We start from the raw sequence: 13,865 nt of genomic DNA, 5'->3' as shown, positions 1-13,865 counted from the left end.
CAACACACCTTCCTGTTTTCTCATGCTCTTCTTTCCAAAGGAGTAACATTGTGCCAGTGACCTTTCAGGATGTTAGGGATGCTTGACTGACTATTCCTGGAGAAAACTGCAAACTGATTATTCTTTTCCTAAGTAGTTTTGCTTCTTTCCAGGGTTCCCACTGCTGGAACTGGATGGTGCTGGTTGGCTATAGTTTAGATGGGACAAAGCCATGGTCCTTTACAGTCACTCTGCAGCCTGGCTGCTCTTTTGAAGAACTTATTAGATGGGTCTCTTCAGGATTTTTCCTGCTGTGCCGTAGCACTACACCTAGGACTGTCCCTGGCTACGAGCACAGTCAAGCATGCAACAGATTATAGGGGAAATAGCTCGAGACTCATTGCTCCTATGGAGATCTGCTGGCAGGTGACGTGCAGCTTTCCAGCAGTGGAGCAGAAGGAGAGAGGAAAGCATTAGAGCTCAGAGCCAGCAAAAACTGCAGCCGAAAGGGAGAGCAGGGTCAGGAGCTGAGCACGATGTCCTCGCAGTGGCTCCAGGCAGCAGCAGCAGCTGTCCTCGGATGGCTTTGTGCTTTCTCTCGAAGAGCAGTGCTAACATCTGGTGGCCACATTGGCTCATCGCATGCAGTTTGCCGAAGGCTGGGATGCAGGGGAGCTTTCCCCACTCTTACACAGTTTCTGTCTTTTTAAGCAGGAGGGGATTCAGATCACAGAGAGCGGCAAGTTCCACGTGAGCCAGGACGGGACCCTCTCCATCCAGGATCTTGGTGTGGCTGACCAAGGCAGATATGAGTGTATAGCACGGAACCCCTTTGGCTTCACCTCCAGCGCCATGCAGCTCACCATCACCGGTACTGTACCTCCTCCTACTTCTTCTTTTTGCCTTCATGCCAGCGAGGATTATGTAGTGTTGGTGGCTGCACTTTGAATAAGAGTTTTATTTCTTATTTCTTTAGCTGTGCAGACAGGTTTCTTACAAGCATGAGGGGGAGAACCTTCTTAGCATGCGCCAGCACGCTCCCACATCTGACCCCAATCTCACACACCGGGGAGGGAGAGGGAGAGCAGCACTGTTACTGCAAATCTGGGGTTTAAACATTCCCTCTGTCCCCAGGGGCTGCGCAATAAGCCTCTGCTTTTCAAGCAACTGCTCTGTGCATTAGATAAAGTGGGATGAATAAAGAAGAGCAGCACTCCTCCGCTGGTCAAAGCAGAGGTCAAGTGTGGCATTGTGTTTCATAGAGGGGATGGAAGAACTGATCAGGGGCAAAAATTCAAAGGTGAACAATGAGGTTAACGATTTGAGTAGAGACCTTTACTGGAGCATGTAGGAATTACCAGCAGGAATATCGAGCAGCTTATTAGGTGAAATTAATATCACTTTCAGGGACTGTATGCAAAGAACTGAAAATAATCTGAAATCTCTTTGTTACTTGAAATTAGCCTTTTTGTTTTACAATGGTGGTGCTGATGTGCTGATGCTAAATTAGAGTTGAATTGCAAGTGTCCCACAAATGCAAAAGGAACGTATAAGTGATGCCTTCAGGTGAACGTCGTGAATTTTAGAGATGTCCTTTGTGGGAAATAAAAGCATTATTTTCAGTTCACATTTTTTTTTCAGTTTAACCACCAGCCAAAGCTGGTATTTATTTTCTCTTTCTGCTTTGGAAAGCCACGGATGTCGGTCGGAGTGGTGACACATTCGTAGCCACATCCCTGCGGGAAGCCATCAGCAGTGTGGACCATGCCATCAATTCAACACGCACTGAGCTATTCAGCAGGTAAATGCTCCAAGGGCCAGGATCTCACATCTCAGTGTGAGAGATGCAGACAAGAGGCATTGAATGAAGCCTTATGAAATCCCCTTTTATCGTTGACAGTCTGCAAATGAAAGCTACTGTATTGCCCAAGGTATTGAAGGTTGAAGCTGTACCATGTAGGTGTAAGGATGTGTTAGAATTTCGTAACAGAAAGGTGTTGGGATCCTGGAAAAAACTGGTGTATTAGTAGCACTTCTTATGTTACATCCATCTACTGCGTGCGTTTTGTTAACTGGACTTGGCTCCAGAGACAGTACACAGTAAAAAATAGATCAGCATAGTTGTTTTGTGAGTGCAGGGGAAGAGAAATGCTGATACAATTCTTAGAGTTTCCTCAATGAAAAATGACATCTAAGAGAGTGAAAATCCCTTCCACTTCCATTCCAGAATGTGGTTTTCATTGAAACAATAAGCAGTTCGTACAAAGCCCCAAACCTCTGGGTTTTGGTGGCTGAAAAATAAATAGCTACAGAAAACGAAACAAAACAAAACCAACACACAGATACCAAGAAAATTAAATATGTTTACTTTCCTGGGGGGAAAATATCCTGTCTTTAATCATCCGTAATATGTGGGCAAGCCACATTTTTGTGCTCTGGTTTTGGGGTCAAGCACCAAGGCAGGCTGAGAACCTGATTTCTGCAGGGTCCCATTGCTCTGAGCGCTGTGTGTTTATTTTAATATCCTTCTATCTCTCCTGATTCCTTGGGACAGACGCCCCAAGACACCCAACGACCTGCTGGCCCTCTTCCGCTACCCACGGGATCCTTACACCATTGAAACAGCCAGGGCGGGTGAGATCTTTGAAAGGACTTTGCAGCTGATTCAGGAGCACGTGCAGCAAGGTTTGATTGTGGATATGAATGTCACAGGTAAGGGAGATTTTCTTTCCCTTCTTAACCATGTGGGTAGAATTCAATTAAAATAACAGCGTGTAGGCATGCAGAACATTTAAAGAGTCTTGTGTAACATTGTGCCAAAATGTCTCCATCGATTATAGGTATGGTAAGAAACGTGTTGTCTGGGTTGCAGTTCTATCTAAGACTATCTCATGGGTGCCACAACAGCCAGAGGGTTGTGTGGCTGCTGAACCAGCTCAGTGCTCAGGAGAGTGGTTCAGTTCTGATAAACATTTCCTGATTGTCTACAAAGACTCTAACCCTAATAAACATTCACCCATTTAACTCCCACAGCTCCAGAGAGGGGCTGATTTTTGCCATGTGTGGTCTCTTAGCATTTTGACCTTTTAGCTACAAACTCCCACGTGTCCTGGCCGCTCAGATTCCTCTTCTTAGGACAAGATATCAAACACCACAGCAGTGGAACACCACCATGCTGCTGGCCAGAGATCATAGGATTGTAGAACACCCTGAGAAGGCACCCTAAGGATCATTGAGTCCAACCCCTGGCTCTGCACAAGGCCACACAAATGCTCATTGAACTCAGGCAGCTCAGGACTGTGACTACTGCCCTGGAGGACCTTTCATACCCACCACTCTCTGGTGCAGAACCATTTCCTGATATCCAGCCCAAACCTCCCTGCAGAGATCCAAGTGCCCTGCAGTAGCCACCTTGTGTTTGGACATTCCCATTCGCTGCACGTTGCCAGCTATATGTGTTAGTCATCATGTAGCAGACATATATGTTTGGGCCTATAAATACTTTATGCCTGGCTGGATCCACTCCAGACTGCAGGAAATCTTCCTGCAAGCTGCAGGTCAGGTCTGGGCTCGTTGCCCTTCCAGCCTCTCCCTGTTCCTGCATACACCTCAGCATTATTCAGCACATCGCAAAGTCACCGACAGCTTCCCTGCTGCTCGTCACGTAGAGTTTGGGTGATCAGTGATGCTCAGGGTTGCAGCAGTAACACAGAGAGATGTGTAATAACCCCATTGCTGACTGCAGAATGGGAACCTTGCTGTTTGGTCTGCCAATCTCTGCAATTCTGATTTCCGTCTCTTTATGGTTCATGCTAAATGCTTTTCCTTTTCTTTTCAGAGGGTCTGATATTATCTTATGCTTTCATACATTCTGTAAATCACATATAGCTTGGAGATGTGGTCTTCCCATACCCATCCTGAGAATCCCATAAGCAGGCTTCCAGCAGCACCCTGACATTGGATCCAGATGGCACAGTGACTGGCTCTGACACTGCGCTGTTGGTTCCATTTGCAGGTTATCGTTACAACGATTTGGTGTCTCCTCACTACCTGAACATGATTGCCAACCTGTCTGGCTGTTCTGCTCACCGCCGCACACCCAACTGCTCTGATATCTGCTTCCACAAGAAATACAGGACCCACGATGGCTCCTGCAACAACCTGCAGCACCCGATGTGGGGAGCTTCTCTCACTGCCTTCCAGAGGCTCCTCAAACCTGCTTACCAGAATGGATTTAACCTCCCACGGGGGTTTTCCTTGGCAGAAGATGCCAGGGATCTGCCCCTTCCCTTACCCCGGCTTGTCTCCACCGCTATGGTCGGGACTGAGACCATCACCCCAGATGAGCAGTTCACACATATGCTCATGCAGTGGGGCCAGTTTCTGGACCATGACATGGACCAGACGGTGGCAGCCATCAGCATGTCCCGTTTCTCAGATGGAGCGCCCTGCAGCCAGGTATGCAGCAATGACCCACCCTGCTTCTCCGTCATGATCCCTGCCAACGACCCACGCGTCAGGAATGGACGCTGCATGTTCTTTGTGCGCTCCAGCCCCGTGTGTGGCAGCGGGATGACCTCCCTGCTGATGAACTCTGTCTATGCCAGAGAGCAGATCAATCACTTGACCTCTTACATTGATGCTTCCAATGTGTATGGCAGCACCGAGCAGGAATCACGTGAGCTGCGGGATTTGAGCAACCAGAATGGGTTGCTGAAGCGAGGGAGGATGGTGCCCAGCTCAGGGAAGCACCTCCTGCCCTTCGCTGTGGGGCCTCCCACTGAATGTATGAGGGACGAGAATGAGAGTCCTGTGCCATGCTTTCTGGCTGGAGATCACCGTGCCAATGAGCAGCTAGGGCTCACGGCCATGCACACACTGTGGTTCAGGGAGCACAACCGTGTTGCTGCTGAGCTGTCTGTCCTCAATCCCCATTGGGATGGGGACCTCCTGTACCACGAGGCGCGGAAGATCGTGGGTGCCCAGATGCAGCACATCACTTATGCCCACTGGCTCCCTAAGATCCTTGGGGAAGCAGGGATGAAGATGCTGGGTGAGTACAAAGGCTATGACCCCAACGTCAATGCGGGGATTCTCAACGCTTTCGCCACTGCTGCCTTCCGCTTTGGGCACACTTTGATCAACCCCATCCTGTACCGGCTGAACGAAACCTTCCAGCCCATCCGCCAGGGCCACGTCCCCCTGCACAAGGCCTTCTTCTCCCCTTTCAGGATCACGCAGGAGGGTGGGATTGATCCACTCCTCCGTGGGCTCTTTGGGGTTCCTGGGAAAATGCGGGTCCCCTCGGAACTCCTCAACATGGAGCTGACAGAGAAGCTCTTCTCCATGGCACACTCTGTATCCCTGGACTTGGCTGCTATCAATATCCAGAGAGGGCGAGACCATGGCATCCCACCTTACAATGACTTCAGGGTCTTCTGCAACCTCTCATCTGCACAAGAGTTTGAGGACCTCAGAAATGAGATAAAGAACTTGGAGATCAGGGAAAAGCTCAGGAGGTACTGTAGCCTGGAGTCAAAATCCTTGGAGATCAGCTAGTGAAAAGCTTTTGCTCCTCCTAGAGCATCAATCAAATAACCTTCCTATCGAATAAACTTCCTATTGAATAACCAGATATTGCTGTCCACAGGTATTGGGATGTTAGTATCTGTGGCTTGAGAATGGAGTAAGAGAAATAAGGTCTCTCCAAGTGATGAGGCTGTTTGTGAGTGAAGTATCATCAGGTTCTGCTGTTGTGTAGTCTGGGAGCAGACTGAGCCTTAAAGCTATATTCCAGAGAGACTAAAGTGCAGTGCATGTACTGGCTGCTATTAGCTTACTCTTTCCAAGACAGACCTTTATCCCATTATCTTTTAGATAACGCCAACTTAGAAATATGTTCTAGATTACTTCCTGTCATACACATCCCTAAATGGGATCACATTTTTGTCTTTACTTTTTGATAGTTTTTAAATGTTGTTTTTTTGTTTGTTTGTTTTAAAATATATACAATTTATCCTTCAGCTTATATGGAACTACCAAAAATATTGACCTGTTTCCAGCCCTGATGGTGGAAGATCTTGTCCCTGGTACCAGAGTTGGACCAACGCTGATGTGCCTGTTAACAACACAGTTCAGAAAGCTGAGGGATGGAGATAGGTATTGTCATCAGAGCCAACTCAGCATTCTGTCTGGGGAGATGTGCTCCCTATGAGGAGCAAGGAAGGGGGTCTGGGTGCTGCCATGTAGATGTAGAGGAATTCTTCTGCCATCTTCTTCTCCTTACTCATGCTGCGATTACAACCCCCTGCAGATTTTGGTACGAGAACCCAGGAGTATTCACGCCAGCACAGCTGACTCAGCTCAGACAGACATCCCTTGCTCGTATCATCTGTGACAACAGCGACCACATCCAGCAGCTCCAGAGGGACGTCTTCCGTGTGGCATCGTACCCACAGGGCATGGTGGGCTGCGAGGAGATCCCTGCTGTGGATCTCCGCTTCTGGCAGGACTGCTGCGAGGGTAGGGAGGAGGTTGTGCTGTGCACAGCGCAAGAACTGTATGGAGATGTGGCATGGAGAGACATGGCCAGTGGGCATGGTGGAGCGGGTTGGGGATCTTACAGGTTCTTTTCCAACTTTAATGACTTGATGCTTCTTTATTTCCCTCTCTAGACTGCCAAACACGTGGACAATTCAGGGCTCTTTCTCAGCGGTTCCGAAGCAAGAGGTCTCCTGGATTCAGCTACCCTGAGGAAAACCCTGCCAAGCACAAGCCTGCCTCCCCCAGGTGGATATTAACACTTGTAACCTCTGTTCTGAAGTGTAAGAGAAGTTTTTAACTACTCAGTCCATTCTTGCCTTTTACGCTGGCATTTTGCACAGTCGTCTGAAATCAGGAGTGTTTCAGTAAATAAATACTGAACCTGATCAAAGTTCTCCAACTTTTTAGCAGAGAACAGGACTCTGCTTTTACATGGGCAGATCAGGGGTACTGTTGAGTGGCTGTTTGACTGGCATCCTTTGGTGGGCAAAATCAGTAGCTGGGCCCTTCAGCACCCATCTTGTTATTTGGAGGCTGATGTTGGATAAGGGAGAATCATTCTCTAATCCAGGAAGTGAACATTTCTGTAATCCCTTTCCCTTTTCATCCCTCACCCCAGCAATGAGGCGCCTTCTCCAAGCTCTTCTTCCAGAGAGAATCTCGAGTCCCTTGTGGCTGAACTGGAGAAGGCAGTCACTTCCCTACGGAAACAGGTAAAACTGTGTGCCCCAATATTCATATTCCATGGAGTCAGCCTGAGAGCAGGACTCAGCTGTTTGCTATGAGCAGTTTCTGTGCCCTCCAGAACCAGGAGCAACCACTGGATCAGAGTAGCCTAGGATTGCAGGAAACTACCAGCAGATAAAGAGCTGGGAGATACCAGCAGATAAAGAGCTGGGAGAAGAGAGGAAACTGAGTTCTTTGAGCTCAGACCTTGAGAGCTGCAGGGAAAAGCACAAGTTTGAGACTGAAAGTGACTTGAGCTAGCACTTTTTTCTTGCTTTTGGGACAAGTTAAAGAGCTCTGGCCCTAGAAGACATGGTTTAGTGGTAGGACTTGGTAAGTCAGGTTGATGGTTGGACTCGAGGATCTTGCAAGTCTTTTGCAACCCGAATGATTTTATGATTCTGTCCAATAGTGCTTACTTAGATCTGCTTTTCATCCCTACCAGGTGCACGTACTAGAGAGCCAGCTGAGGTGGCACCATGGGAACACCAGCACATATGGACAGGGAAAGAAGACTGAGGACAAATGGAGGAAAAGTTGACCATATTGCCTCCTCATATGAGGTCAGTGTGTTTGTTCTGGGCTAGGGTCCTGTAGGTGGCTCAGTGCTTGTGGAGGGACACCTGAACAGCCTTCATATACAGAAAAGACTTGCAGTAAGGAATGGAGCAATCCAGTGATGACTGGGACGAGGTAATAGGCTTAGGCTTAAATGCAGCAGGTTAGACACCATTTCTAACAGTAATGATTAGTGACTCACTGGAATGAGTTGTCTGGGGACCTTGTGGCATATCCATATCTGGAGGTCTTTTAAGAACTGGTTTGGCAAAGATGGGGAAAGACATAAGTATAGGACTTATGTGGACTGGGTGAGGTGTCTGAGATTTATTCTCCAAGGACCGTGGATAGATTTCTTCTAGCAACACCTAATGCCACAACCCCAAACCCAACAGCCTCCAGAGGACCTTTGTGGGGAGAGATAGCACAAAGTGCAGTGACGGAGCAGATGGACTGGTTCCTCCTTAAGGTAACGAGGACATCTCAACACATGGAGCAATCCATTATTTGTTTACATATTGACGGAGATTTCCCCCTTGACAACTGAGTCACCATGCACCTTTGTGCTGAAAGCATCAATCCAATGTTTGCTCGACTCCAGCCAAGGGAGCAAGCCTGTTGCATTTCTCAAGTCAGTGTAAGCACTGCCAGCAGTGGCAGAAGTCTGCAGGACCTCTGGTTCCCTGTGTTCAAGGTCACAGTGAGCACAGGCTGAGTTCCCTTCCTGCCACTTCCATGGATATCCCTGCAGCCTTGAACAACTCACTGGAACCTGCCAGTCTGGAGGAGGTGGTTAATAGTTTTTACATGTTGCAAATTACTACTTTGTGGACAAGAGGAGTTATGCAGAAGCATTGCCCTGCCAGGCAGTCTGTGCTAGAAGAAGCGTCCACTGGATGTTAGATTAATAGGGAGGGCACGCCAAGGCTGATCTGTGCTGATAATCTCTGTGGAAAGCAAAAGGAGAAGCCTGTAGACTGACCATGCCATTTTCTAGCCCTTGAAGAGCCCTGCAGGAGGCTTACAGGGTCTCCTAGATACACTTGTGTGGTTTTAAAGGATTATTGCTGTTCTTGTGCTGCAATCACACATGCCTCAGGCACGGTACAAATGGTGGTCTCTGCATCTCACAAAGTTTTTCTCTCTTCTGTGCTGTTCCAGGTGTCTGGTGATCTGCACTCTTGCTCTCCATCAGCCAGTCCAACCCACTCTTTGAGGGTTCCAAGCAACCCATGAGCCCCCACGATGCTCTGCCACCTCCTGTGCCACCTCCTGTCCCAGAACAGCTGTCCTTCTGCCTGTATTGAGCCCTGCACTGCAGCCCCTGCACCGCTCCTGCCCTTTTCAGCCTCTGAGGATGAGCTTTGCCACCACCCTGTCCTGCTTAGATGGTTCCAAGATGCCACCTCCTTCCACAGCCCTCAAGAAATGGAGGATAATTGAAGCTGCCTTAGAATTCACTGTTGTGCCTTTCTCCTCTTCCCATCCATCCCTGATATCGTCTACTGACCCCTGGTCTGAAATGTCAACTGAAGCAATTCATTATGAGACAAAACCTCTCTCTCAGACGCACTGTCTTCAAGGAAACGTCTGGAAAAATCTGTATGCGGTTTAAAAAAGAAAAATGGAACAAGCATGAGATATTCTAATGCTAACAGCAAGAATCAAAAGGAACCCGAGGGCCCTGGAAAGCACCGTGTGGGCTGGGCTGGGTCCATGCCAGCAGCAGTGAGCAGGATCTGGAGCCTGGGGAAGTCTTGTAGCTGCTTGGGTGCTTCAGGACAGGCTGTGGCAGCCCACCGTGCTGCTGCCTGCTGCCGTGCTTTGCCACCTGACTGGTCACGGGTGGCACATCCTCAGTGCTGTAACCCTATGAGTGACCTCCCATTGCATTCCTGGTGCTGAAAAACATTTTCCTCGACACAAGCTGCATTCTCCAGGGTTCTGCCCTTCTGAGGTTTTAATTGGATTTATGTTTCCCTTCCTTTTTTGTTGTGTTTTGTTTTTAAATTCCCAATGGCTCTTCACTGGAAGACGTGTTTTGAGTGTAAATTTAACAGGACCTGGAACAGAACCTCTGATGATTAGATGTAATGGGTGCTCTCATTAGTGAGGGGGAGCTGCTGGTTTCTGTCAATTAGTACTGGAGAACACGATGTGCAGTATTTGACACACTGATGAACGCGAAGTGCTGCTTGTGTTTATTGCTCCTAGGTGCTCTGCAACTAAACCAGGACTGTGCAACCAGCTCTCCTGAGCAGGTCTTCTGGTTTCCTTGCTCTTTGGAGGTGCTTTTTAGCGGTGCTAGAACTGAGGTCTCTGTGCATCCACCACAGCCGCTTATCTGTGGGCAGATTGGTTCTTAATCCATCTGCATAAGCCAAGCACAGGGGCCGAGAGAAGATACTTGATCTGTTTGATAGCCGTGCCTTATCTTTTACACTTTTCCTGTGTCTTCCCACCTGCCTTCCCCATTGCAAGGACCCACATCTTTTATGAACATGCTTTCCCTCGTCTTCTCCTCTTTGTTTAGGTGTGTGATAGTACCAAAGGGATTCAAGGCAGCAGAGATGCTCCTGAAACTTAATAGGAAAATAAAAAAGATAGGAGAGAAAAAAAGATTGTGATTTCTCAGCTGTTTTCCTGGTGTGGGACTCCGAGCTGTGTGTGCGTGTCCTGTGCAGACAGAGGCTGCAGTGATGAGTGTGTGTTATTGACTGTCTGGTAAGCTCAGAGGCAGCATTTAGTCCTCGGGGATGTTTGTCACGTTGAAGTACTCTTTCATTTAGGTGCAAATCAGGGTCCAAAGCCTTGCGTGTTTTATATCAGCTGCACTCGTCTCTTGCTTGTACCACCAGAGAATCTAATCTGGCACAGGTCAACAAAGGTAAATCAGTCTCCAGTCTCCTTCTGCAAACCACAAGTTTACCAAGTCCCCATTCAAAGCAGCGAGACATAAATGGTTGGTGCTTGATCTAATCAGATAATCTCTTTAAATGCATAAGCGAGCTGAGCATCTCCTTCCCCACAGAGCATGACATGCAGTGCAGCCTTGTCACCCCACCTGCTGCAAACCCTGAGCTCCATCCTCCGTTCTTCTCCTAGGGCTGAGGTGGGAAGAGTGTGCGGAAATTAAACATCAATGCATGCCCCCAACCAGCCAAGCTGTGTGCTGTGAGTGGGGGAAGGTCTGGAGGAGTTGCCCATAGATCCAGGTGCTATCTTGTGAAGAATGTTTTGCTGAAGACTTGCTTTTTTCTACATCCCCTCTGTGCAGCAAGGTGAGGCCACTGCAGTGAATTAATGCATTCATTTGTCTTAGAGAACCTCTTTGAAAACCCATCTGCAAGCCCAAAATGAACTCCCCCCCCAGCCATGACAGCAGGGGAGGATTGAAATAACAAGCTCAAGGCTGGGAGCAGAGTTCCTGGGGGAGCTGCTATAGCCAAGCACTGCCAGGCACAGACCTCCCACTAATTAGATGGAACAGTTAAGTGACAAAACCCATGTGGGGGCTGCTGAGTGGCTGGGGGTGGGTGGGTTTGCAGACAGCTGAAGGAGTGCACTGTCCTACGTGCACTATGTGAATCTCCATCCCTTGCTGGGGATGAGGGCTCAATGTGGGATGGGCATGGAGGCACTTGGGGCTGATCCAGGGGGACCTATCCTTGAGCACAGGCTGGATTCTGAGGGACTGGGAAGTGAATTCCTTAGAGATCCCTCACCATGAGGAAGAGAAATGAATGGGAAGAGTCAAATTGCTTCATTAGGGTGATGCCAGGAGGCCATAGCATCAGACCCAACGGCACGGGGTTCTGGCATTACAAACCCTGCAATATCCATCCAACAAATGCCCAAACTTCAGACCTCCTCCAGGTTCTTTTAATTCTATTTTCATCCGGAAAAAAAAAAAAAGAAGGGAAAATAAAGCCCTCCCACACACGGGAGCCCAAGACTATTAACAAGAGCCCACCACTCATCACAAGAGCTGCTTAAAGAGCAGCGAGCCGTGTTTACCAGCATTCTGGAAACGAGCGTGAGAGCACACGTTAAAATCCTAATTAAAGGTAAAACCTTTCTCCTCCTACTTGCGCTGCCCGGCGTGGCGGCTCCAGCTGTTCCAGATGTGCCCTCAGGTCTCCTACACGGAGACGCGTCCCGCCCGAGCACTCACCCCACCAGCCCAACGGGTTTCACTTTCAGAAATAGGAAGTTGGTGGCATTGAGCTCCCAGACTCGTGCAGGGTCGGGAAGGAGGCGGAGAACTGCAGGGCGCTGCGGTGCCGGACCGACGGCATGAGCTCCCCGCCCGCCCCTCGTTGTGACTTTGGGAAGCGCTGGGGAATAGGAGCGTGGTGACATCCAGGCACCGCATCCTTCAGGGATGGAGCAGTTTGTCCGCAAGCGTTTGACCTTCTTGACATCGTTCTGGAATAAGCTGTGGCCCCGCTCCAGTCCGGATAGCTGCTCGCTGGGGTACTTTGGTTCTGATTCTGTTTCGCTGCACTCGGAGCCCAGCTGCGTTTCCTTCATCCCAAAGTCTTCTCTCTTTATCGCTTTGTACGCTTTCACGGCCCGCAGTGCAGATGAACTGAGTGTAAACGCAGGGGACAAACTGCGTGTCCTCAGAGAAGAAGGGGACTATGTCTTAGCCAGGAGGCTGCTGGGGGAACCAGCCACAGGCTACGTCCCTGCTGCGTACGTGGCCAACCTCAGCCAGGGCACCTCTGCTCACCGGCCGTAAGTATCCAACCTGTCTGTATGGGGGGCGGTGGGGTGGCCCTACAGCAGCACAACCCTGCAATGGTGTGGCAATGGGAGCCTTCAGAGGGCTGTGCTGGGGCTCTGCCTTCCCCTGGGTATCCCTGTGAGGGAGCTGATAGCAGTGGGGTGGAGGGTTTCAGTATGGTGAGCAATGCCTGGGGACAATGATGCTGGTCCCCCTTCTGTGTGCATCACTCCAGCACAGGACCTGCTATTCTCAGCTGGACCATAGTGTAGCGATGTACCTAAACAGGTCCCTACTTGCTTAGGTTCCTTTTCCCTTTAAGGGGAGACAGAGGGGAGGGATGGAGCTGGGGAAATCACCAGGTCCATCTTGTGTTAGCTCCAAAGAGCCTGTGAGCAAAGAGAGAAGTGTTTGAGTTGAGAGCTGTCAGGGCTCATTAGGACCAAGCCATGCCTAAACTGTTCTGGTGCATCCAGGATGGAGATTCCCCTCCCTGCTGTTGCCTCTCCCATCTGTGTGGAGCTGGGTTACCATCCCTGCCCTCCCTCACACAGGAAAACCCTGGGTTCATCCTTACATAAGGCAACCCAGTTGTGACATGCTGGATAAAGTGCCCTGAGACATCATTGCTCCCTGGCACGAGGCCCTGAGTCAGTGAGCAGGATGTAGGTGGGTGTGGGATCCCTGTGCACCCCCAGGGCTCCTGCAGCCCCTCCAAGCTGGGATAAAGGGGCACAGATTGCAACCAGAGCCCCACCCTCACTCCCCACCCTGCCTACAATTTACCTTTGGGGCAAATTGGCTCGATTTTGGACCACACCTGCACATACCTGGTGGGTTTGGCTCCCTGCAGTGTTCCCATTGCATTCGCTGATGTGGAGTGTGTGTTTGTGTCTATGGATCTATATGTGTTCTGAGAGCAGAGGTGCCAAGGGGCAGCCAAAGCGAGCTGGGAGCACACAGACTATGCGGAGCCACAGGTCTCAGCTGGGTGCTAATTTGCCTTGCTGCAGTAAGCCCATCATGGTTAATTTCCCACACAGCAGATGCTGGCAATCCTGGCTAATGATGAAACCTTTGGCTTTGCACATCCCAGCTGGAAGGAAGCTGCCTCTTCCCCAGGCTCCTGTGTGTCACACAGGCGTCGGGCCCCAACCACCAACCTGCCTTTTCTTGCTGGAGATTTCGTGCATGAAAGAAGGGTTTGGTTGGGTACTCCCTCATGGCTCAGCGTTGTTGATAGCAGCGCATCCGGTGCAGCAAAGGGCAGCTGCAGTGCACAGAGATGTGGGAGGGAACCTCCCAAACTGGGGATCCATTTGGGGTCTCA

At 49.7% G+C, this 13,865-nt stretch overlaps 2 protein-coding genes across 6 annotated transcripts in view; both read left to right on the top strand.

The window, feature by feature from the left end:
* Nucleotides 1–10,425, top strand: part of LOC107323019 (peroxidasin homolog) — a 38,047-nt gene extending 27,622 nt beyond the window's left edge. For 2 of the 4 annotated variants that reach the window (XM_015881701.3, XM_085519698.1), the window contains 10 exons: nucleotides 694–850; nucleotides 1,672–1,780; nucleotides 2,534–2,691; nucleotides 3,995–5,498; nucleotides 6,004–6,138; nucleotides 6,293–6,501; nucleotides 6,654–6,768; nucleotides 7,142–7,235; nucleotides 7,694–7,811; nucleotides 8,968–10,425. In XM_015881701.3, the coding sequence (XP_015737187.1) occupies nucleotides 694–850; nucleotides 1,672–1,780; nucleotides 2,534–2,691; nucleotides 3,995–5,498; nucleotides 6,004–6,138; nucleotides 6,293–6,501; nucleotides 6,654–6,768; nucleotides 7,142–7,235; nucleotides 7,694–7,789 (2,577 nt within the window). In that variant the 3' untranslated portion in view covers nucleotides 7,790–7,811; nucleotides 8,968–10,425. Of the gene's footprint in view, nucleotides 1–693; nucleotides 851–1,671; nucleotides 1,781–2,533; nucleotides 2,692–3,994; nucleotides 5,499–6,003; nucleotides 6,139–6,292; nucleotides 6,502–6,653; nucleotides 6,804–7,141; nucleotides 7,236–7,693; nucleotides 7,812–8,967 lie in introns of those variants that run through there. The other 2 variants (XR_014935790.1, XM_085519699.1) reach the window with 2 other exon arrangements.
* Nucleotides 10,426–11,908: 1,483 nt separating this feature from the next.
* The window catches only part of SRMS (src-related kinase lacking C-terminal regulatory tyrosine and N-terminal myristylation sites), a 7,030-nt gene continuing 5,073 nt past the window's right edge, over nucleotides 11,909–13,865 (top strand). Inside the window, exon 1 of one of the 2 annotated variants that reach the window (XM_015881699.3) lies at nucleotides 11,909–12,546. In XM_015881699.3, the coding sequence (XP_015737185.1) occupies nucleotides 12,191–12,546 (356 nt within the window). In that variant the 5' untranslated portion in view covers nucleotides 11,909–12,190. The remainder of the gene's footprint in view (nucleotides 12,547–13,865) is intronic. The other variant, XM_085519701.1, reaches the window with a different exon arrangement.

Source organism: Coturnix japonica, chromosome 19 (genome assembly GCF_054131305.1).
Source record: "Coturnix japonica strain WE chromosome 19, WE-NBRP24, whole genome shotgun sequence".
Classification (NCBI taxonomy): Eukaryota; Metazoa; Chordata; class Aves; order Galliformes; family Phasianidae; genus Coturnix; species Coturnix japonica.
This window is presented reverse-complemented; position numbering and strand designations above follow the sequence as displayed.